The sequence below is a fragment of the Rhinichthys klamathensis genome, unplaced genomic scaffold, assembly GCF_029890125.1.
Source record: "Rhinichthys klamathensis goyatoka isolate OS25496 unplaced genomic scaffold, OSU_Roscu_1.1 h1tg000846l_1, whole genome shotgun sequence".
NCBI classification, from domain to species: Eukaryota; Metazoa; Chordata; class Actinopteri; order Cypriniformes; family Leuciscidae; genus Rhinichthys; species Rhinichthys klamathensis.
Genome location: NW_026607220.1, coordinates 391,579 through 414,319, shown reverse-complemented (window position 1 = coordinate 414,319; position 22,741 = coordinate 391,579). Strand labels below are relative to the sequence as shown.

Genomic DNA, 22,741 nt, shown 5'->3' with positions numbered 1-22,741 from the left:
AAGTCTCCAGAAGGGATAGTTTTTGCGATGATTCATTTCCATGCTTGATTTGGAAGTGGTTCATGAATCCACTATCCCTCATGTTACACGGCAGGACAGAAAGATATTAGGCTCTGCTTCGTGTAAATGTGTGTGTACGTATATGCATGTGTGATTGGAGAGGATGAGAAAGGTTTTCTGTTAGATTCTCTACAGGATCCCAGACCTCATAATGACATACAGAGAAAAAAACCGACCACTGGATACAGGCCAAGAGATATTACACAGATAAAAATGCAAGAAAGCGGCTGGCCATGAACTCTTAGCTTTCACTGCACAGAAGACGTAAGGCATATCACTGCCTGACTGCTCTCTAGTCAGAAACCACAATCACAAATCTCGTTCTTGTGTGAAATCAGCTCTGTAAAGCACAGAGGGCTGTCCTGGACTCACACGCTTCTTTGTGTTCCTAAATGATGGGCTCTTTGGGTCCTATTAAGTTTCTCCTAGGGTCAATAATATCTCTGTAAAGGAAACTCCAGTGTCTGTGGTCCATTATGTAACATTTGTGTTGGCCATGAACTGATATGCTCCAGTGGGGTCCGGGCCACAACCCTCCTGAGGGGAGGAATATCTGTCCAGAAAAGAGATAATAGAACCACCCCTAGATTTAATGGAGAAATGTGTCTGGATTACATTACATCACATGCACATGCTTGATGTCCTCAAAATGTCACACCAACTCAAACGCACAATGCACAAATCCTCAGTTCTTTTATTTGTTCCCCTCCTTGTTGTTATTTTCTTTTATGTGTGTTTTTATATGCATTTATTTATTAGTTTAAATGTTTTCCATGCCATGTGCTGTACTGTATAACTTTCTGATTAGGGTTGTTCTACAGTTTACTCAGCCCTAACTGCTTAACAGACTCTTTAGGTATTTTTTGTATTTGTACATTTTATACTTTTTAAAAGGACGATTGTAAGTTTGAAAATGCAACAGTAGCAGTGACGTTACCACAACATTTTAATACTGAATTCATTTGGTCTTTTTTTCTTTTACATTTATTTACATGCTGAATTTTGATTTGCCCTTTTCTCTTGTATATATTTAACAATGTCTAGCCAATTTAACAATACACAGTGATCATGTGTGAATTGTTTGCAGCCAACATAAAACAAAATGCTTGCTCAGTGTCATGAAAATGACAAAGCAGCTCTAATGCAGCATTTTATTTACAGTATGCAGAACCAAAGCCTAAAACCTAAGTCTATGCTACTTTTCTTTGCTGCCATTTCCTTTGGGAAATGCAAATGTGGTTTGTACTGTATCACTGTTATGTCAAAAGATTATTGTTTATGGTAATGTCTTCATCCTTTTATCTTACATTCCCATTTATTTATGTTGTCTTTTGTTTAATTCTTTTGTTTTGAAGGGTGGGGGGTGTTCATCGCTCAAATACAACAGCAGCCGATTTCAAACCTACCAGCAGGTGAGACAAAGCTTTAAAAGACTACGTTTCTGTATTCCTCCCTTCTCTGTACCCTGTCAGTTGTTTCTTCTCAGAGCTACTATAGATGTTAGTGTTGAAGGGTTCAAAGAGCAGCTCTACTCTTTTAATCCCAGTCGGGATAGTTTCTGGCAGCCGGTGACTCTTCTTTATGTGAACTATGTCATTGCTGCAATGAGGAAATGAAATCCAGCACAGCAGGACCACACCATTTCTGTTGCTGATTATTATTTTTACCAGCCTGTTCTGTTCCTTATTAGGCCCTGCTGTCTCTGTTGACACGACTTTAGAGGGTAGAACAGACACAATCGAAACACAAGTACAGTTCTGTGGAGCAAAGAGTAGTAATTTACCATGTTCTGGTCCAGTATAGGCATTTCTAGTCTGGTTTGTTCATGTTTTGTCTTGTCTTGCATTCTCCGGTTTGATGTCTTCATCCTATTAACTGCTGTTTGCTTTAAGACTAAGGGCAGAGTCACACAGAATGCATTTTTGTGTTCCAATGTGCTGCTTTTTGGTTTTCCATGTTATCATCTCCTAAACTGACATCTTTGACCATTGTGGCACGTCTCACTGCTTTTTTAGCATCTTGCATGAGCACCCCATTTTTAAGATGTAGTGTCAAGTTAAAACCCTGCTTTTCTTTTATTTGTTAGTATCTTAGCTCTGCATTTGGATGATATTGTGTGGAATCTGGTAGTTTTTTTTTTAAGTTATATTTTGGTATTTTTTGGCACTGGTGAAATGGGATTGACAAAGGACCACGAGCCAGGAATCAAACTCAGGTCACCAGAGGAGCAGTTAACGCTATATGTCCAAAGCGCTGACAACGGAATCTGGCATTTGAGCGGCCCATCTTAAAGGGATATTTCACCCAAAAATGAAAATCTTTAGATCACTTACTCACCCTCATATCATTCCGAACCTATATGACCATTTTCTTCTGTGAAGTATGAAAGAAGATAGTTTGAACAGTGTTCATACAATTGAAAAAAAGTGTTGATTAACGTTGTGTTGATCCAAAATGGTCTCCAGAAGAAAAGTCATAAAGGGTTGGTATGACATTAGGGTGAGTATATGACAGAATCTCATTCTTTGGTGAACTGCTCTTTAAGAGATGGCTTCAGCATGGTATAGACAAGCACAAAGACAGCTTGTTTAAATTGTGACAGCTGAAAACCTTACCAATCTGTTCTTATACAGCACTATCTCTTCTGTTGCCCATATTCTACATCTCATCAATACCTCAAATCAGCTTAAGATGCTTGAAAGTTTGATTAAAACCAGCAACTTGTTCTCTCTCTCTCTCTCTCTCTCTCTCCTCTCTCTCTCTCTCTCTCTCTCTTCTCTCTCTCTCTCTCTCTCTCCTCTCTCTCTCTCCTCCTCTCTCTCTCTCTCTCTCTCTCTTTCCTCCCTCTCTCCCTCTCTGTATCTCTGTCTACCAGGGAAATTGATTAGGTTTCTGTTGTCGTTGGTTTAACTTTGAATGAGAGCCGTAATTAATTGATACATTTTTTATGTTGTTTTTCTGTCATACATAAATTAGGGATTTGTGTTTTCCTCTGTAATGGAATTATAGCTGGGCCCATGAGGAGCTCGCATTCTGAGGCAGATTTACATCTGAACACTGATACTCAAAGCAAATAACAACAGGAGGAAACAAGAGCGCGCAAGAGAGATTAGCCCCTTGTTTCCTGTGCAGGCTTAAACGAACCATCTTTAATGTGGTGTCTGCAAAATGTAAATTGGAAGGAGCATAATACAGGTTATATTGATGAGAAGAAGCAAGCAAGGAAAGATACGCAAGAGCAGCTGAGGGCAGTTTATGGGGCATCGCAGTCTTCATTATCAAGCTGAGATCCTGATGCTGCCAAAGTCTGATTGGCCCCTAGTGAGCTGAACTTTGACCCCACGAATCTTCCTATATTGAAGTATATTGAAGTCTCCACTATTGGTATTTTATTCACAGCACGGGCCATCAAGCACCCCTAATTAAGACCTGTTTTGTTTAAGAAAAGACTTCTGCTCATACATCTCAGTGGTGATTAGAGAAGAACATTCCAGTCCACAATCAATACAGTAAAACTAAACTTGCAAATACCATTTGTCGTATTTGTGAGAACTGTGGGAGCTGGTGATCTGGCTGAATAAATGCCAGGCCGGTCCGGATTCAGATCGCCGTTTCTTTCTAGAGTTAATGAGGGGTTTCTGGACTCATATCAAATAATTGGTCCAATGTCACATTTCTACCCTTTCTGTAAAGGTGCTAAATTACTAGCAATTACAGCTAGCAAAAACTCAATAACCCCATTAAAGCTTCCTTGTAGCTATATTTTCATTGTTGAGCATGTGTGTGTATGTGTGTGCAGGGTTGCTTATTATAGTGTCTTTTAGAGCTGTGTTAGAGTGTGTGAGTGTGTTGTGAAAGCAGTCTGAGGAACGTCAGTAATTATAGCTGCCGTCTGGGTTACATACCAAGGGATAGTTCAGACATGTTTAAACACTGGATGATCATTTACACTATAGGGGACTAAACCGTTACCAGCTTTACGTCCAGCGACATGATGGTTAGAGATGCATTTGCCTGATTCCAGGCACATGTATCACTCAATCTAGAGGATTGAGTGTCATCATCAGATCTTTACTCCCCATACTGTCCCAACTCAGCTGCAAGCCTTTTTTCCATCTGGGGAAGAAGAGGTTGTATCGAAATGGATATGGCTGAAGATGAATGTGGATGCCGAGTAACCGCGGCAAGTTCAGTGATGTGAATTAGTTTGAAATGGTCAAGTTGTTTTTCTCATGCTGTATTGATGCTGTGAACTCTCAGGCACACAGGAAAATATTGGCTGATCTGAACATTCCTCTCTGACCAGAGATCAGTGTTTTTGATGAACATCATTTGTCATGATATATCTATATTTGAAAGATAAATTATGATTGATAGAGTTAGTTTTTGATAGCTGAGGAGTTATGATTTGTGGTTTCAGGGATCTGAAATCCACTTACCTGAGCAAATTTCACTGCCTGGAGGCTGAACCTCAGCTGCAAGGCTGGAGGAGACATGCAAACATTCAGCAAAGGTGTGTGTTGGGAAGACATGTCAGAGTCAGCCCAGATTTATAAGTCTGTGAACTGCTTTAATTATGGGACACACTCAGAGTCCTAAATCTCTCTCTCTCTCTCTCTCTCTCTCTCTCTCTCTCCTCTCTCTCTCTCTCTCTCTCTCTCTCTCTCTCTCTCTCTCTCTCTCTCTCTCTCTCTCTCTCTCTCTCTCTCTCTCTAACTCACTCACTCACTCACTCACTCACTCAGTCACTCACTCACTCAGTCACTCACTCACTCAGTCACACACTCACTCAGTCACACACTCACTCAGTCACACACTCACTCAGTCACACACTCACTCAGTCACACACTCACTCAGTCACACACTCACTCACACACACAATCACTCGTAGAGACATCACAATGGAAACAGTATTAGTGGCTTTGACTCAAGTGGTCATGAATTCCTTTACCTTTCCTTTCCTCTTTCTCTGTTTCACTCAATTTGAGGCATTGTGTTTGAAGTGAAACAGGTTATTGTTTTTCAATTGACTGTGTTCTGACCTCTCCTAAATACCAGTTACATTTACTGCAAACCTTTCTAGTAAAGAATACCGCTTTTGGCTCCTTCTGTCAGAGGCTGTTACATATTTCCTTGTAGTGTGTTTCTGGCAAGAAACCCGTCTCAGAGCTGCACTGCTTCTAGCAAAGTTCGGGATCCAAAGCCCTGTGCGCCACTTGTCTCTTTTCCTTAATGTCCCAGCCTTCTTAGTGGGGTGGGGAACCCTTTGATCAAATATTCTTTCAGGTGAGAGCACACAGAAGATGCTCCAGTCAGCTGGAGGTCTGTTGGGGGAAGAGACAGAGAGGAGGTGTAGTGTCAACGATGGCATCATCGTCATAGGTGTGTTCGACTTTGACTGCGTCTGTCCTTATCGATCGGTGATATATCCTGCTTGCAGTTGGGGGAGGAGTTAAAAAAGAATTTTACATGTAGCAAGCAGAAACGCTCTTCATTGAATAGGGTACATGCTGCTTGAGAAAAGTTCAAGATAAATTGTATTATTTAAATACCATTTTTATCAATTTTATTTTGATTAACATAACATTTGTAACGACGATATGACATTAAGATTAAATGAGCATTAGTGGAACTGATATTGTCATCTGTCTGACCAAATTGTGTCGTCCTCAGAGCTCATACAGCCATTCTGGTAAAATGACTGAGTCTGCCGAACTGAGTCTGCTTGAATCCTTCTCGCTGTACTTTTAGTGGCATATCATATGTCAGCACCTCGTCAAGTCAGACTGTCATGCACTGCTCAAGATGCCCATTCTGTCCAGTGCCATATGAAGGCAAACAGGACGTAATGTCACACTGTTTATGTCACACAGATAGAATTGCAGTGACATTCATTGAGTTTGGGCTCTCTTCTCAATTCATCTCTTGCTCTGAGAGAAGAATATTATCAAGCTTATTTGAAGTTATTATTCTGTTGCTCAATAAATCTCTGATATGCTGAACATTGAGAAGGGCATAAACGAGTGTGTATGCATATGCATTGTAGCCATTCTTTCTTTCTAGGACCATTTGAAGATTATTTTAACAGCTTCGTCAGGAAAAACATCAGGAGATGATTCAAGTTGAGATTAATGGCTTCACAGAGTGTGCATCAAGAACTTTAGATTCAGATACATGCTGTGAAGAGATCCTCTAAAAGATTTTTTTTTTTTTTTACTTAAAGTGTTTCAATCACTCAGATGTTTCTGTTTCTCCCACAGGTTTGAGAAGAGCACCCTGAACAATGCGAACTCTGGTAAGGAGTTTAAGTAGTGCTCTATTTTTGCATTCTGATCTTCAGTGTTGGCAGAGATTCTTTGGATAATAATGTAAAATTCTAAATGAATAAATGTAAATGGGAACACAGCGAGGGATGAATTTTAGTCTTTCCTTGTGAGAACAAGTTAAAGTCATACAGACTCTCATGTCTCTGCTAGAAGCAAATTGGGGTCGTTACGTATAGTGAAGGAGCAGCTCTTGCTCAGTGAATCATTTCTGACTTTCATGGAAGGTGGATATTGAGTGTTAAACACTCCTTGGTTTTCGTTCTTGTTCCTTTTAATGAGCCACTGCCTGTCAGGAGAGGGCATGTGCCAAGACTGTGGTGTTTTCCGCTCTCTTGGCACTGGTAGGGGAAGGAAAGGAAAGGACTGTCTCACAGTCTGTGAGGTGCAGCGAGGCAGAGCAGGTTATCATCACTCACATTGATCCACATTAGAATTCAGCACTAGCTCCAAACCATCCTGGCATGAGCATAGGAGGAACGCATTTCCAAAACCTGATTTGGCCCTGTGCACGCTTTTTCTCTAGACCAGAAAAAAGACTCTTCAATTCCATAAAGCGGCCGAGTTTTCAGAGCTGGATTGGAGCGGGCATATCTTTAGACACAGGCGTAGATTTAGCCTCGCAGTCCTCTCTACAGCGTGTGTTAGCCCAACATTCCAGCTGGGTGTTTTAATTTTTTTACCTCTCGAGGTTTGTGAAGCAACACACAAGATTGCTGGTTTAGGAAGGCAAATCTACAAAGGGCATTGCGAAGCTTTGAACACAGATTTAGCATATTGAGACTGAACCCTCAGAGCCAGCATCAGCAAATGTGATTAACACCCGTAATTAAAATCGTATTTCTACTCCCTTTTAAACTGTCTGCTCCAGAATAAAACAACCAGAACATCATCTTGTGTAACTCTGAATAACTGAATATTAAACAAAAATGCATAAGCGATTTGTGCATGCAGGCAGTTTATGAATAATAATACCTTTAAGTAATAATGGAGTCATCAATTGTCATGAGGAAACTGACTCTAGTATTGGTACATTTTCTGGTATCACAGCTTTACAAATATTCTTACAAATAATTCCGCCTTTGTTTTTTTATTCTAATGCCATAGTTTTCACACATCTGGTCACATTTCAGATTGGTAGATTCAGTCTTTTCTTTAAAACTAGTAATGTAACATTTTATTTAACACAATTTAAATGGTGAGTAAATCCATCACAAATCCATCTTCCAAACCATAATTTCACTACTGTAAGCCTATAATAATTATATTTATTTTAGAGCTGTCGGGTGGATTTAGCAGGAACCTCGATACTTCAGTCATTCATCCTTACGTGTTCATGTCATGTCTGTAAATAAAGGAAAGAAGGTCAGGTTATTACAGTGCAAGTTGTCGAAGTAGCCTGAAGCCACAAATAACCCTTAAACTGAAAACAGACTGTTGGTCAAAGGGAAAGCGACAATGCATGTACTAAAACATAAATCAACAGCAGGCAACAATTTGCCTATAAATAGCCTATTAACCAAGTTGAAATAGTTTCCACTGTTTACCTTATATAATATGAATAGATGTTTTTTAGACCAATTGTTTTTAATGAGACAAAACAATGGATGCTTAAAAGTTACTTACCTGCTCGTAAGACATTTTTAGCATATCCATCTTTCTTTTGTTCTTCATTGGTTTATTTATTTTTTTTGGAGTGGGGGAGTTTTGATGTTGTTAGTGACATTTGCACTCATAAGACCTGTATACAAGGACACAGTGGTGCGCCTCAAGCCATCAGATTCATCTGCACAGAATAGCAGGAGCCGAAGCACAACTCGCACAATCACAAAAACAATGTTCCAAAAAAATATATACACTCACCTAAAGGATTATTAGGAACACCATACTAATACTGTGTTTGACCCCCTTTCGCCTTCAGAACTGCCTTAATTCAAGGTGCTGAATAGCCTGGGAAAACCCAGACAACTTCTGGCAAATTTAGATTTGCTCTGAAAGTTAGTCTGGCAAAGAGCTCATTGAAACCCATTTCCAGTCCGCAGAAATCGCGGCACCAATCAGAAACGTTGGGGCGGGCTTTACACGATGACGACAGCACAGCGACGGTGAAGCAGATTTTGTACATTTACAAAGATGGATGCCGCCGTGGAACTATGTGTGACGGTTATAGTTGAACACCGTCATTAGAACTCTATAACCACCAAAACCATGTTATTAAAATTTATTTTTCACAAACATTTATCATAGAGAATGTTTAAATACTAATATCAGCTTACAAGGGCCACGGAGGCGGAGTTAGTGGTGCGATCGGAGGCTGCTACTGCTGGAGATGATTCGGGAGAGGTCTGTCCCCCTTTACCGGTCAGAGCGCGCGCTGACACGGAGTAAAGCCTTGTTTAACTCGACTCGTCCGCACGAGCGCGAAGGTGCGCGGGGCAAAAATGACGCGTTCGGTGCGCAAGACCGGCAAGACCCCATTTCGCTTGCCTGTGTGCACAGGTTTTTTGTAACAGCGCACGCGGCGCAGCATCCGAGGATGAACGACTTCAAGCCGAATCTGCCCGAGCCGTACGTCTCACAGCACCGGCACCCAGTTTGCGCGTCTAAATTGCAAAGTTTTTTTTATTAAGGTTTTATTTACGGTGTGTGATTTATTTAATGGAAAGCACATTCACTTCCAGTTGTCTTGCTGTTAATTTTAAATAAACGTAGAGCAAGTAGCTAATCAGTGTCAGCAAGTTGTTCTATAACAGACGAACCAACGTCGCTCTGCATACGTCATCTTCTTCATCGCTCTGATTGGTTTTAGGTCTATCCAATTGCGCCCAGATGCATTTGAGCTACGTCCGTTGGTGACGCCCCTTTGGAAATGATTTGTCTATGAAGCTTTGCCAGACCCTAACTCGGTTACAACTGAGAATGGTCTGGTTTTAACCAGGCTAGGTGCTGAAAGCATTCTTTAGAAATGTTGGCCCATATTGATAGGATAGCATCTTGCAGTTGATGGAGATTTGTGGGATGCACATCCAGGGCACGAAGCTCCCGTTCCACCACATCCCAAAGATGCTCTATTGGGTTGAGATCTGGTGACTGTGGGGGCCATTTTAGTACAGTGAACTCATTGTCATGTTCAAGAAACCAATTTGAAATGATTCAAGCTTTGTGACATGGTGCATTATCCTGCTGGAAGTAGCCACAGAGGATGGGTACATGGTGGCCATAAAGGGATGGACATGGTCAGAAACAATGCTCAGGTAGGCCGTGGCATTTAAACAATGCCCAATTGGCACTAAGGGGCTTAAAGTGTGCCAAGAAAACATCCCCCACACCATTACACCACCACCACCAGCCTGCACAGTGGTAACAAGGCATGATGGATCCATGTTCTCATTCTGTTTACGCCAAATTCTGACTCTACCATCTGAATATCTCAACAGAAATCGAGACTCATCAGACCAGGCAACATTTTTCCAGTCTTCAACTGTCCAATTTTGGTGAGCTCTTGCAAATTGTAGCCTCTTTTTCCTATTTGTTGTGGAGATGAGTGGTACCCGGTGGGGTCTTCTGCTGTTGTAGCCCATCCGCCTCAAGGTTGTGCGTGTTGTGGCTTCACAAATGCTTTGCTGCATACCTCGGTTGTAACGAGTGGTTATTTCAGTCAAAGTTGCTCTTCTATCAGCTTGAATCAGTCGGCCCATTCTCCTCTGACCTCTAGCATCAAGAAGGCATTTTCGCCCACAGGACTGCCTCATACTGGATGTTTTTCCCTTTTCACACCATTCTTTGTAAACCCTAGAAATGGTTGTGGGTGAAAATCCCAGTAACTGAGCAGATTATGAAATACTCAGACCGGCCCGTCTGGCACCAACAAGCATGCCACGCTCAAAATTGCTTAAATCACCTTTCTTTCCCATTCTGACATTCAGTTTGGAGTTCAGGAGATTGTCTTGACCAGGACCACACCCCTAAATGCATTGAAGCAACTGCCATGTGATTGGTTGATTAGATAATTGCATTAATGAGAAATTGAACAGGTGTTCCTAATAATCCTTTAGGTGAGTGTATATACAGAAATAAGAAAAAAATATACTCTGACATACTGTTCTGGTCACATTTCATCTTAGTAAATCTCCTGCTTTAGTTCCACTTAAATAATAACATCAAAATAATTTCAAGATCAATTAAGATGGCATCCATTAACTCTGGAGAAGTCTCCAATGCTGATTACATATTTTTCACACATCTGATCACATTACATCTTGGTAAACAGTCTGCTTTAATCATTAAAAATGATCAAAACAAGTTCAAGATCAAATAATTGACAAAAAGCAAAAACTGTATAAAAAGAAAAAAATATGCTGGAATCTCCATTAATAAAGTACTTTCTTGTTTAACAGTGTCAGCAGACAATCTAATCGAATGTGTGAAAATGAAGGACCACCAGAAGGTAAGAGCATAATTTGAATACATTAAGCACATAAACAACCTCGCCCTTTCACCTTCTAGGTTTCTCAGACTTTGACACATTTTTATTTTTTATGTACAAAATGACTTGCAAGAACATCCATATAATTTGAGTATAGCTCGAATGTTGTGTTTTACAGTAATTTAATATGCAAGAAAGCAATCCGTGTGCTTTTAGTTAAATGTTTACTCGGCCTAAAGGATATTCTGTCGTCTCTAACGCTGGACTGACCTCACCATTAAATGTCAAGAGAGCGGAGGCGGAACCAGATAAATGATCCTGCATATTTTCTTGACCTTTCACTCGTTCTTAGTTTCTATGGTGACCAAACAGGCTTTCCCCAGAATGATAATCAGAATGATAAAGCTCTTTCATCCAGCCCCAAACCTGTTCTGGTACAGAGCAGAGAAGAGAGGACATTTCAAATATTAATGAGGATGTTTGGCATGTTGCAGTAGGCAGTGATGTGTACACCACAAGCCTTACCTGCCCCAATGCGTTTTCTTTAAATTAAGCATCTCTGCGTCCTTACAGCTGGACCATAGAGCAATAAACACTCTCTCTGACATTTAAACTCACATGAAAGATGCAGAACTATAGACTCTCTCTAGATGGTGTCTCCTCTTTCCTCTCAGTGCCTTCATCATCAGGAAAGAATTCATCATCCTCCAAATGAAAACTGGCGAATAAAGAACCTCTGATTATACTAGACTCACTGGACTAATGATAATGCCAGTAATTTTTTATGCCCAAACTCTCTGTGGTGTATAAAAGAGTCCTGGCAAGTTTCTCACAGATTTTGGGCTTTATCGCACTGAAAGGTCCTTTGAACCTATTGAGACTGTCACTGTCACGTTTGCTATTAGCCTTCAGCCAAACTTGTGCTTTTCTCCTTAAGCACAGCTGAGCCCATCACTAGATTCTGTTTGAATTACTGTGCGAACACTTTGGAATAATTAATGAGCCTCAGTGATCAGGATACCATGTGGCTTACCATAATGATGCTCTCTTTGGTTTGCCATTGTTTGGGGATGCGTTAATCTCAGTGTTGGTTTGTTTAACTGGCAGCTTTTTCTCTGCAGTTGAAGGAGCTGCATAAGATGGGGGCAGACCTGTGTGTGCAGGACCCTGTGGGCCGTACCCTACTGCACTATGCTGTGGAAGTGGGCAGCAAGGAGATTGTCAGATACATCATTGATAATGGTAAATGATCACATAACACATGTCTGTAACATCTCTAAAATGCTTCTGGCATACACCGAATGTCTTTGTCGCTGCAGTTTTTTTGCCTCTTGTTCTTTCTTTTGAATGATCATTAGGGTTGGGTATCGGTTGGGTTTTATCCGATACCAGTACCTACTCGGTATTTTTTAAACGGTTCCGGTGCTTAAACGGTTCTTGAAACGGTACGTGAAAACGAAACCGCACACACTTAATCAAACAATAATACCCTTTTATTTACAGGGCCAAACTGGACACAATATTAACTTAAATCTTTAAACAATATAAATACAAGTAACATATGGTAATAATAAAACCAATATAAAAAAAAAATTACATTACATTTTACACATTTACATAATATCAAATAAAACAATATTGTATCAAACAATGTAATAATACTGGAGATTAATAGAGATTGCAGAGCTGCCAACTCTCACGCGTTGACCGTGAGACTCACGCAATTGACCCTTTTCACACGCTCTCACGCCACACATCCATTTTCTCACGCAAAGAAAAATCGCGGACAAAGAGGACACCGACAGACAAGACAGAGAAGGTTACTTTTGATATGGAACAAATCCACAGCTGTCAGATTCTGTCAATATTTTTACGAGATTCACATAATAAATAACGTTTTGGCTCTTTGAAATGTGACAGATCGCTGTAGCGCGTCAGTTCAAACGGCACGTGATACAGCAGCCTACAAATCCACTGCTTCTTAGCTACGCAGCGTTGAGTGAACCTATGAAAGAGAACATCTCTGGTTACTGGTGTAACCTATGTTCTCTCAATAGGGAACGAGACGCTGCCAAGCTCCTTGCGCTGCCGAACAGCTTCCTTTTTCGGCAGAGAAATCTGAGGAGCAGATGGCGCGCGCGCCAACATAATATGACGACGTATGTGCGTCGAGGCGGCGCCCGCGCCATTAGCCAATGTATTGGCTTGATTCTATATGGGATTCAGACTATCGGCACACCCAGAGGGCGTTCTGACTCGTAATGGGCTCTATGCACGGCGGTATTTCCGGTGAAGGTCTAAGGATGCTGGATTACTTCCGCCGATTGTAGAGTCCAATGCTATACCGAGAATTTATATTGGTTTTTATACTCTATTGCTATACTAAAGAAACGTTAGTCACAAAAACAGACAAAACAGACACTCCTCATTTTGTTTAATGCTTCTGTGTTTATTATATTAAATAAACATAACTATATATAAAATTACATCTAAATGTATTAAAGTTTCGTTTCAAAGACGAGAGGACAGTAAATTTTGAAGACTCTGCCATAATACCGTTTTCCTCGGTTTTTCTTCCGCTTTAAATCTCCCCAACCGGAAACGCACGAGCATCCTTGCGTCAAACGCGGAAGTTATGCGTGCATATAGCCCATTTTACACGTGAAATGCAGCCAAACCTTGCGAGCAAGAGCGCGCATGCGAGACAGAAGAGACTGTGCGTGTGTGCCTAATTAAGTCAGGCACCGAAATCAGGCACCGAAATTGTCGTTCTTATTCGGTCTGGTTACTACCGTTTACGTCGGAACCGGTTCCCTATTGGCACCGAGTTTCGGTACCCAACCCTAATGATCATTGTAAAATATGTGGAGTAGATCTTTGAAAGAGTAAAGTGAAACTCGCATTGTCAGCATGCAGTCTCTCTCAATTTCAAATGAGCTTTATTAGCATGGCTGTGTAGCACAATATATATATATATATATATATATATATATATATATATATATATAGCATAGTAAATAAATAAATAATATCCATCTACAATAAATCGGGTCTCTCAGTGAATTAACCATGTCGGCTAACACATATTTAGCAGTAGTTGCAGTTGTCCTATCATCTTCTGCAAGGCATTTTCTCAGTATCACTACGTTGAATGATGGAATCAGTGTTTCAAATCTAGGGAGAAATGTTTCTCTTAAATTGTGGTATTTAGTACTGATGAGGATGAAGTGTCTCTCATCCTCTGTTTGGTGTAGTAGATCACAGTGTCTACTGAACCCCTGCTCTCTCTGTGTCCATGTTTCTGTATGCTTTCCTTTTTTCTGTTTCTAGATCATGGTCACTTTATCTGTATCTGAGGAGGATTTGTCTTTCTTTAAATTGTTTAATGAATAAATAATTTGTCAATTTAGTGGTTCTATTTAGGGTCGAATAACATTGGGGTTTATTTTGGTGGTCAAATTGAGTTTTTAGTGTTTTGTCAAGAGTAACTTTAAGATTTTTGTCAATTTCTTTAATAAAAGTTTTGGGGTTGTAGCTGTAGTCAATCAAGAGTTGAGTTTCATGGACTAGCATGAAGAGCAAATGTGTTTAGAGTCTGGTTTGATTGGCGAGGAGGGCTTTATATTGAAATGAATCAGGATGGACTGATGGAGTTGATGCCAAAACTGAACACATCTCTTCTAGACCTCAACGTTCAACTGGTACAAGCCTACTTCATCCCTGCAGGCATCAATGGAAGTGCTTCTGTGGACCTCTAAAATATTTTTGGCAATTTCTATGAGGAAAAAAAAAAATTCTAAATGAAATTTTATCCCAATTTAAAAATGTTAGATCCCCAAAATTCTCATCCATATAAAATAATTTGTTTTATTATTGAATTATGTAATTGTATCCACGTTTTAGTGGGTAATTTTATTTGACTGACTTTGTGACTTTATAGCATAAAAAGCCCTCCGATCCTTTTCGCTCAGTGTTTTGATAGCCAGACGTTAGCCTCCCGAAGCGCTGATGTTGATGCCCAGATAATTCTAGCTACTGTAGTGCTGTGCTGTAGGATCTGTCCTTTATAACCATGACTCTGGTTTTGTCCAGATTGACTGTCAAAGCACTTGTGACAGTGCTGTTGCTGTTCCAGTTCTCTCTCTCTCTCTCTCTCTCTCTCTCTCTCTCTCTCTCTCTCTCTCTCTCTCTCTCTCTCTCTCTCTCTCTCTCTCTCTCTCTCTCTCTCTCTCTCTCTCTCTCTCTCTCTCTCTCTCTCTCAATCCTCATATACAGCGAGGGTGCAAAAATCTAGTTACTAGTGAAAACTTCTATTTTGCATTTTTTGAATTTATACAATTTCCTAAATACAAATTATATTAACACAGCAATTTAAGTGAAAAGTCTATTGAGTTCCCATGAGGATCATATGTAGTAAAATGTCATATTCATTTTCTATCATAATGTTTCTTTGTTTAAATTCTTTTTAACAGTTAATTCCACGTTTTGAATCTTTTCCCCGGTTTCACAGACAAGGCTTAAGGTATAGTCCCAGACTAAAATGCATGTTTGAGCTGTTTTAACTGAAAGCAACTTGACATATCTTAAAATATATATTAGTGGCATTGTTTTGCCTCAAGATGCACATCAGTAATGTTTTTTTCTAAGGCATGTTTATAAAAACTACTTAAATGTCCTAATTAAATTAAGGCCTAATCCTGGCTTAATCTACTGTAAACCCTATCTGTGAAACCAGGCCCTAGACTTTCAGCTTGGTCTCAGACTTGAATCCCCACCCCAGACAAACATGCATGATTTTGTTTGTTTTACAAAACTAGTATACATTTTTGGATGCACCTACTTATTCTTTACTATTATTCTAAAGTGTGAAAGGTAGTAATAATATAATCATTAAAACTATGACAAATGGATTATCTTATATTTTAGATTCTACAAAATAGCCACCCTTTGTCACCGTTTGTCTCTGTCCAGGCCTTTAGATCAACAGGTCTCTGAACGTAAACGCATTCAGGTGTGTCCAAACTTCTGACTGGTGTTGTTTGCTACTTTGCTTTCAATTGCTGTTATGCACATTATCTGTGGTGTGTAGGGGGGTTGATGTGTGAAGCAGGTCATCTCTCTCTCCCACGCAAGCTTTTTACAGCTCTTCATTAAGCAACACACCATCACCTCAGGGCACATGCTTTAGTGTGGTTGCAAGGTTTAATTTTTCTTTTTTTCTCTCTTTTTTTCCACAGCACCCACCGATATTCTGGATGTAACGGAGAGAGAAAAGTGAGGCCTGTTCTGTCATTCTATAATGCACATTGATGCCATTTGTTATTTTAATCTGTTGACAGGAAAGGTTCAGGCTTTTGTTTTGTGATCGTATAGTCAGGCCTGGCTCACTCTTTTCAGGAATTATCTTGAGATTAATTTTTAACACCCTGATTATTTCTCCAACTTGTTTTTCTGCATTCTTCTCTTTCTGTCTGTTCTTTTCTCTCTCGCTTTCTCTCTGACTTTCTATCTCTTCCCTTTTTATTCAGCGGAGAGACGGTGTTGCACAAAGCGGCCTCGTTGTGTCATAGGACAATCTGTCATTACCTAGTGGAGGCGGGAGCATCTCTCATGAAGACAGACTTACAGGTGAGATGGACATGTAGAGAAAGACAGTTCATGTTTGATGCTGGATAAGTTGAAGGGTTATTTAACCACAAAAAGAAAATTCTGGCATCATTTACTCACCTTTACCGGATGTCATTCCAAGCCCATAAGACGTGGTTAATATTTAAGTTAACACATCATATAAAGCAATTGACCGTTCGCAAAAGCCACGCCCCCTAGTTATTGTTACTACGCCCGTCAAACAAATGGTCAAACACGACCAGCGCGACAGATTGCCATGACGGGAAGAGGTATACCCGTGCGTGTCAGTGACCTTTTTTGGAGCAATACCTCAGCGATATCCTCCAAATCGAGGCAAAAGGGGTTACAGTAGGCAGTGGAAAATATAGAATAGAAATATAGTTCAAAATATAAAAATACGCAATGAAGGAGACACGACTACTATCGAGGCTAATGCTTACCGGTCTCAAGCTAAATCTGAGAAACCCCATGACCTGTACCTCAAATGCAACCAGCACAGCCTTGAAGAAGATTTTATAAGCTGGTTCAGTGGCTAATGTTTGGAGTTAGAAATATATAACTCGCGCTGCATATTTAGTAATTTTGCCTCAGATACAGGATTATACATTCGCTTTAACAAGCAGGTTGTTCATTACCACGGCAACCGCTTGCGTGTCGTGCTGAATGCGATTTTCGTGTTGAATGCGTGTTTAAAAAGTAACTATACATAAGAGACGGAAAGATGCAGATAACCATACATTATTTAAGGTTATTTCAATTCGATATTGATATATGAACTGATGTTGTCAAGTAAGCTTCATGCTTTCCCCGTCGCGAGCGTGCACTCCTCTAAACTGTAGTCTACGGGTGCTGCACTGCTAGTTGACTGTTGCTCATTTCCCCCCGAGAATATCATGTTAACAACAACCCTTTAGAAAACGTAATTCCTTTGTGGATCCTCTTGATCTGCTTTCTCCATGTGTCTTTGACTAATCTCAGTGTCTCAGTCTCGCGCACGCTGCACGCGAGTTAACCATGTTCGACACATTTAACTGGGAGTGGGGCCGCCGCCGTCCACACTGTTTTATCCATTGTAGGCACCGCTCACGTTGTGTTTTCGGCTTTGGAAACGGAAAGAACACAACTCCTCCAGACAATCTCTCGGGGTACCTAGTCTCCGATTTACAAACGCCGTGGGCGCACCGCTTCACCATCTTGCTTGGAGTCAATGTTTGACGGACCTGCTCACATAGTAACGGTTGCTATGATGTGTGATTGGACAATGGCCGTTTTGTGGGAGGGGCCTGCGAACGGTCAATTGCATCTCTTCACAAGACTTGGATTAAACTGCTCGATTCAAATGGATTTGTTTCACGATGCCTTTATGACTCAAGTTTTAGTTTGCTGAACTTTCAATGGAGGGACAGAAATCTCTCTTAATCAAAAAACATCTTAATTTGTGTTTAGAAGATTAACCAAAGTCTTGGGGGTTTGGAACAACATGAAGGCGAGTAAATTATGACATTTTTGGCTAAAACATCCCTTCAATGTTTTTAGAGGTCTACTTACAAGCACAGAATGAAGCCTCCTGACCAGGGCTGCGTTTCCCAAAAGCAATGTAAGCCTAAGTTGATCGTAGAACAATTGCCACCAGTGGTCTCTATGATCAACTTGGGCTACGTTTCCCAAAAGCATTGTAAGCCTATGTCTGATGCTGACAAAAACAGAAGGGGAAATAATGTCATAGCTTTGAGTATATCTATTGACATCCTTTCAGAAGTTTGTGTTTGATATGGGAATTTAGGAAGGAATAATTTTGGTGAGCTCTGAATACAGATTCATTCTAAGCCGATTCACTGGAGACGTTTGTGGCTTTTAGATCCGCCTCATTTTGGTTGCAGCCCTCCAGCTGGTCTCTATCCCTGAACGTCTCTGTTAGTCAGTGCTGACTAAGACCTCCACATGAAACAAGGAGCCATTCTTCCCCCCAGCAGCCCACCCTCTCCCCTGCTCACCTCCACAGAGCCAGCCAAGAGACTCAAGCTCTCCTGCAGCACTTCTGATTGGTGTACCGCAAAATTACACACAGCTGTAGACACACACTACACTCTAATTACTGCCTCTCTTCTTTTCAGAAGAAACATCAATTTAAAAACTACTTATTTGAAGAGATCTGTGATTGAATGATTTTCCACAAAGCACAAAAATCTCATTTGTGGTTAGAACTCTCAGCGGGACTATCCATCGCTCTTGCTCGCTCTCATTTTCCCCTGTAGTTTTGTACCTTTGCACCACTGGGCCTTACTGTAAGAGTCTGCTCTAAAGCTCACAGCAGTCTAACGGACATTTCCCAGCTCCCATCTGATAAATGTGTGAGACGGCACTGATTGAGTCTCCCGAGTGCAGATGGACTGTCTGACAGCCTTCAGTTCTATCTCTGTAATTATCAGTAACTCATGTGCTGTTGAGGGAGATGAAATGTGTAAAGTCACCAGTCTGAGAACAGACCGAAATGGAGATTTTTCTCTTCAGCGGATATCCCATGATTTTCATCTGCCCTCTTCAGGGAGACTGTCCTCCTATGCTCCTGACAGACTCGAACTGAACAAGACCTGATTTAGTGGTGCCAATTTCCTGGACTGTGGTCTGTTGCGTTTAACAGCTCCATCAGCACTTTTTTCTCCATCCTGGACTCATTCAATCCAGAAAACATCCAGGATAGGGTGACTCATCGTTCATTTCCCTGTGATGAAGCGCAATCCTCCTCTCCAACTCTCCTCCCTCTCGCTTTCTTTCCTCTGTTTCTCTTACGGTCTATCCATCTGTCTTTATATAATAAGCATCCCCATTATCCCTTCCATCATTTTTTTCCCCTTCTCTCCTTTGTGACTTGTATGAGAATGAATGCATGCTGGTTTTTAAAAGCACTATAAAAGTGTGATTATATTTCTGTTCGGCATGCCCTGCAGGGATCAGTATCTCAACCACAAAGCTTTTTTTTTCTCCCGTGTAACTCGTCTCTTTTAGTTCATCATGGCTAATATTCTCCATTGTGCTTGCTACAGGACTCTGTCGTTTTTGACAGCTTTTCCAGAACTGGCTTTGTCTGCGTGTGAAAGGCTGAAAATGGAGGGATGCAGAACCACACTTGCGTAGTATGAAAGGGTGCTGGTGGCCGTTTGTACTGTATACTCCGAACAAAAGCAGCTTCTTCTGTGCCACAACAATGAAAGCGCCTGGCGGGCAGTTTGAGTGCTCTCAGCTCTGTTAAGAACAGTCCAGGCCTTTCTCTCATACTCTCTGCACCAGGCCTGCCTGCAATTAACAACAATTACTGTTGAGCAATGCTGGCACTAGCACATGGAAAAACAGAGGCGTTTCCTGAGAACGTGTTTACCATTAGAGGCTCAGTGTAATCTTTGATTTCCCTTCTTCATTGTTCATGAAAAATCTGTCTGAAAGTAACTATCCCCAATTAAGACCTGGAGCAACCATAGATATTCTTTGTGTATTTTGCTTCAGTTCACGAAGAGCAGTTTAATTATAAATGATGTCAACTTTCTTTTTAACTTCTCCAGCATTTGATGTGTTTGGACTTAACATGTCTCTTCATTTCCAGGGCGACACTCCAAAGCATCGTGCCGAGAAGGCGAATGATGCAGAACTCGCGGCATATCTTGAGAATCGCCAGCACTACCAAATGATCCAGCGTGAAGACCAGGAGACTGCAGTTTGACCTTTGACCTCTCACCCTTCACCTCAACCAGTGTCCTCCTTTTTGTGCCAAAACAACAGTAACCAAAAATGTATCTCTATACCCATCGCAGGCTCTCTGGACTGCACAAGGGGGGGAGGGGGGATTGATTCCCAGAGAGGGGAGACGGTCGGACACTTAACTCTCTGAGGAGGTCCCTAGCTTTTATCATCATTCTCTGAATGACCTGTTGAACTTAATGTCTTTTATTTCATTGCACTGCCAAAACATCTTAGAGTTTGTATGTATGAAACAGGATGCAGAATTCTCTCCATGTTAATGCACTCATCAAGTTAGCTTTCTAGTTTGACAATGCTGAATGTTAGATGAATAGAATGAGGATCTCGAAGATGTCCATGGGCTGGTGAGGACAGTGCTGTGTGTGTCAGTAGAGTCAGGGCTATGGTGAATGCTCCAGCTCCAGCTTCAGTATTGCTCTGTTATGGCTGAACTTTAGTCTGGTCAGGGGTCCAGAACATGAACCAGAACTCGAAACAACATTTCAACATAGCTGACTTATTTCCTAATAACAGTAGAGCCATTAAATAATATGATGTTAATGTACAGTATAATGTAACTTTCTAGATTCCTCTGCACTGAAAGAGTTCAGGATGGTTCAAAGACAGGAAGGTTTTCCTAGGGCCTTGGTTTTTAAGTATCAGAACGATTTAGATATTTTTCAGGTTTGTTTATTCGAAGGATTTTGCATTTTCATAGATTTCTGTGCGGTTTCTAATAAGAACATTTGGTACTGTAAATGTATGCGAGTAGCTTTCTGTTTAAGAGGCATTTTGCACTGTAGCTTCGATTGCCTCCTTTATTCTATAATATGGATTTATAATTGATGTGCTAAATATATCTTCTTTCCTACAATATTTTGAAGTAAATAGATGTTTATATAATTTGTAGCTATAAAAAATATGTGTTGTCATGTTTGTATTATAAAACTCTGTAAATTAGATTTTGGTTTATTGGAGTTTCAGCATTTTTCTTAATTCTTTGTGATAAACCAACATACTCTATAAGAGTTTGTTTATTGTTTGTTTTGTTGTGTTTTTTTTTTTTTTGTGTGCTGATGTCTTAATACAGATTCAAGATTTTAGGATGCTAATTATTTTCCTAAAAAGATAAATATTGAAAATATTTTAGCCTTGAAAGAAACATACGTATTTAATAATATTAGTCATTTATAATGTATTTCAGTAATTTACATCACAGAATGAAACCCTTCTTTGTCCAGAAAGGTTACTACTTCATTAATGATATGACCCACTGGTTTCAAAGTTCTTTACAATAAATGCCATTATACAGGATGTATGCATATTCACAATGTATAACACATTGTATTTAGGTAAGTAAATACACTAGCATCTTTTATGCTCTTCATTAGCTCAGTTCTATTCTTTCTTTGGAACAACATTGAAAAGTTTGAGTGTTTAAACAACCATCCATTCAACCCTTTTACCCTGACAGATAGTCTTGATGAATGACATCATATGCCATACACACTGAACTCACTGAACTCTTACATGGGATATGTCTTAATAAACATGGAATATGTCTTAATGAACCCTTTTTTTTTTATTCTTAAAGGGGTTTTTTCCCCCCACTTTTTTATAGTGTGGAAAATTGTCCATGAATTTTTTCTTCTTCTTTTTTATCCTTTTATAATGTTCCATCTGAAACCCCAGTGTAAAGGCTGATCATGTGATGTGTATAGGATAAGAACACATCTTAATTTTGATGATTGGTGTTACTTAATAGCTCCTGTAATGGAAAAGCTGTTTGATGTAGTTCAGACAGACACAGGTTAACAGATGCATTCTGGGAGAGGAAAAAACTAGCAGGCTAGCTGAAACTTCAAGCTAACAGTACTTTCTATTCAATCATGCCAACTTCATTCCTTTACCAAGGAATTTTGATCATAGAATTCTACTATTTGAGATAGACAGCCTACAGGAACCTCTCACTCTCAGAGATTGGAGGGATTAAGGGACAAGTTTCAATTTCTTCATAATTATAATAATCCTAAAACTAGAGTTTTTCAGACTAATAAGCAGGACAGATAGCATAGATTTGCCCCAAATGTTGAATTAATTTCTAAACATTTTAGATGAGCCTTTTTCTCTTATGTACTGTAATAGTTGGAACAAATGTTGTCACTTAAATCTTAGAAAGCAGTTGTATTGAGTGTATGATCTAACAAAATTCAGTTTGTTACAACTTTTTATTTCTCATTTAAAATATGCTAGAGCCTTGCTACAATAGGCTACTATACTATTTTTCTCTCTCTCTCCCTCTCTCTGTTTCTGTAAAACTTGTAATTGATTTGGATTTTATTTGACATAGATCTTTTACTGACATGGAGTCCATAGAAATTGAACAGCCTTCAATTTCTTAGGTGATTTACAAATATTTTTATGTCCACAGTTCTGTACCTGATTATTAGCAATATGCATTTATACTGGCATTGTGATGTTCTACTGCATGAATTCACTCAGTCCACAACTATTAACTCAGTGAAGTGGATATTTGAATGGCCTGTTTTTATTTGTAGACTGCTTTTAGCAT

General features: G+C 40.0%; 1 protein-coding gene across 2 annotated transcripts; it reads left to right on the top strand.

Annotated features, from left to right (window-relative positions):
- The first annotated feature begins 1,394 nt into the window (after positions 1–1,394).
- Positions 1,395–21,736, top strand: LOC130078262 (diacylglycerol kinase zeta-like). 2 transcript variants are annotated; one of them, XM_056243797.1, is made up of 8 exons: positions 1,395–1,472; positions 6,321–6,355; positions 10,781–10,830; positions 11,931–12,051; positions 16,047–16,083; positions 16,338–16,437; positions 20,036–21,521; positions 21,561–21,736. In XM_056243797.1, exons 3-7 carry the CDS (start codon positions 10,813–10,815, stop codon positions 20,150–20,152), a joined length of 393 nt encoding a protein of 130 aa, XP_056099772.1. In that variant the 5' UTR covers positions 1,395–1,472; positions 6,321–6,355; positions 10,781–10,812; the 3' UTR covers positions 20,153–21,521; positions 21,561–21,736. The 2 variants fall into 2 exon arrangements, with proteins under 2 accessions (XP_056099772.1, XP_056099773.1); XM_056243798.1 differs by lacking the exon at positions 1,395–1,472 and adding an exon at positions 5,086–5,442.
- The last annotated feature ends 1,005 nt before the right edge of the window (positions 21,737–22,741 follow it).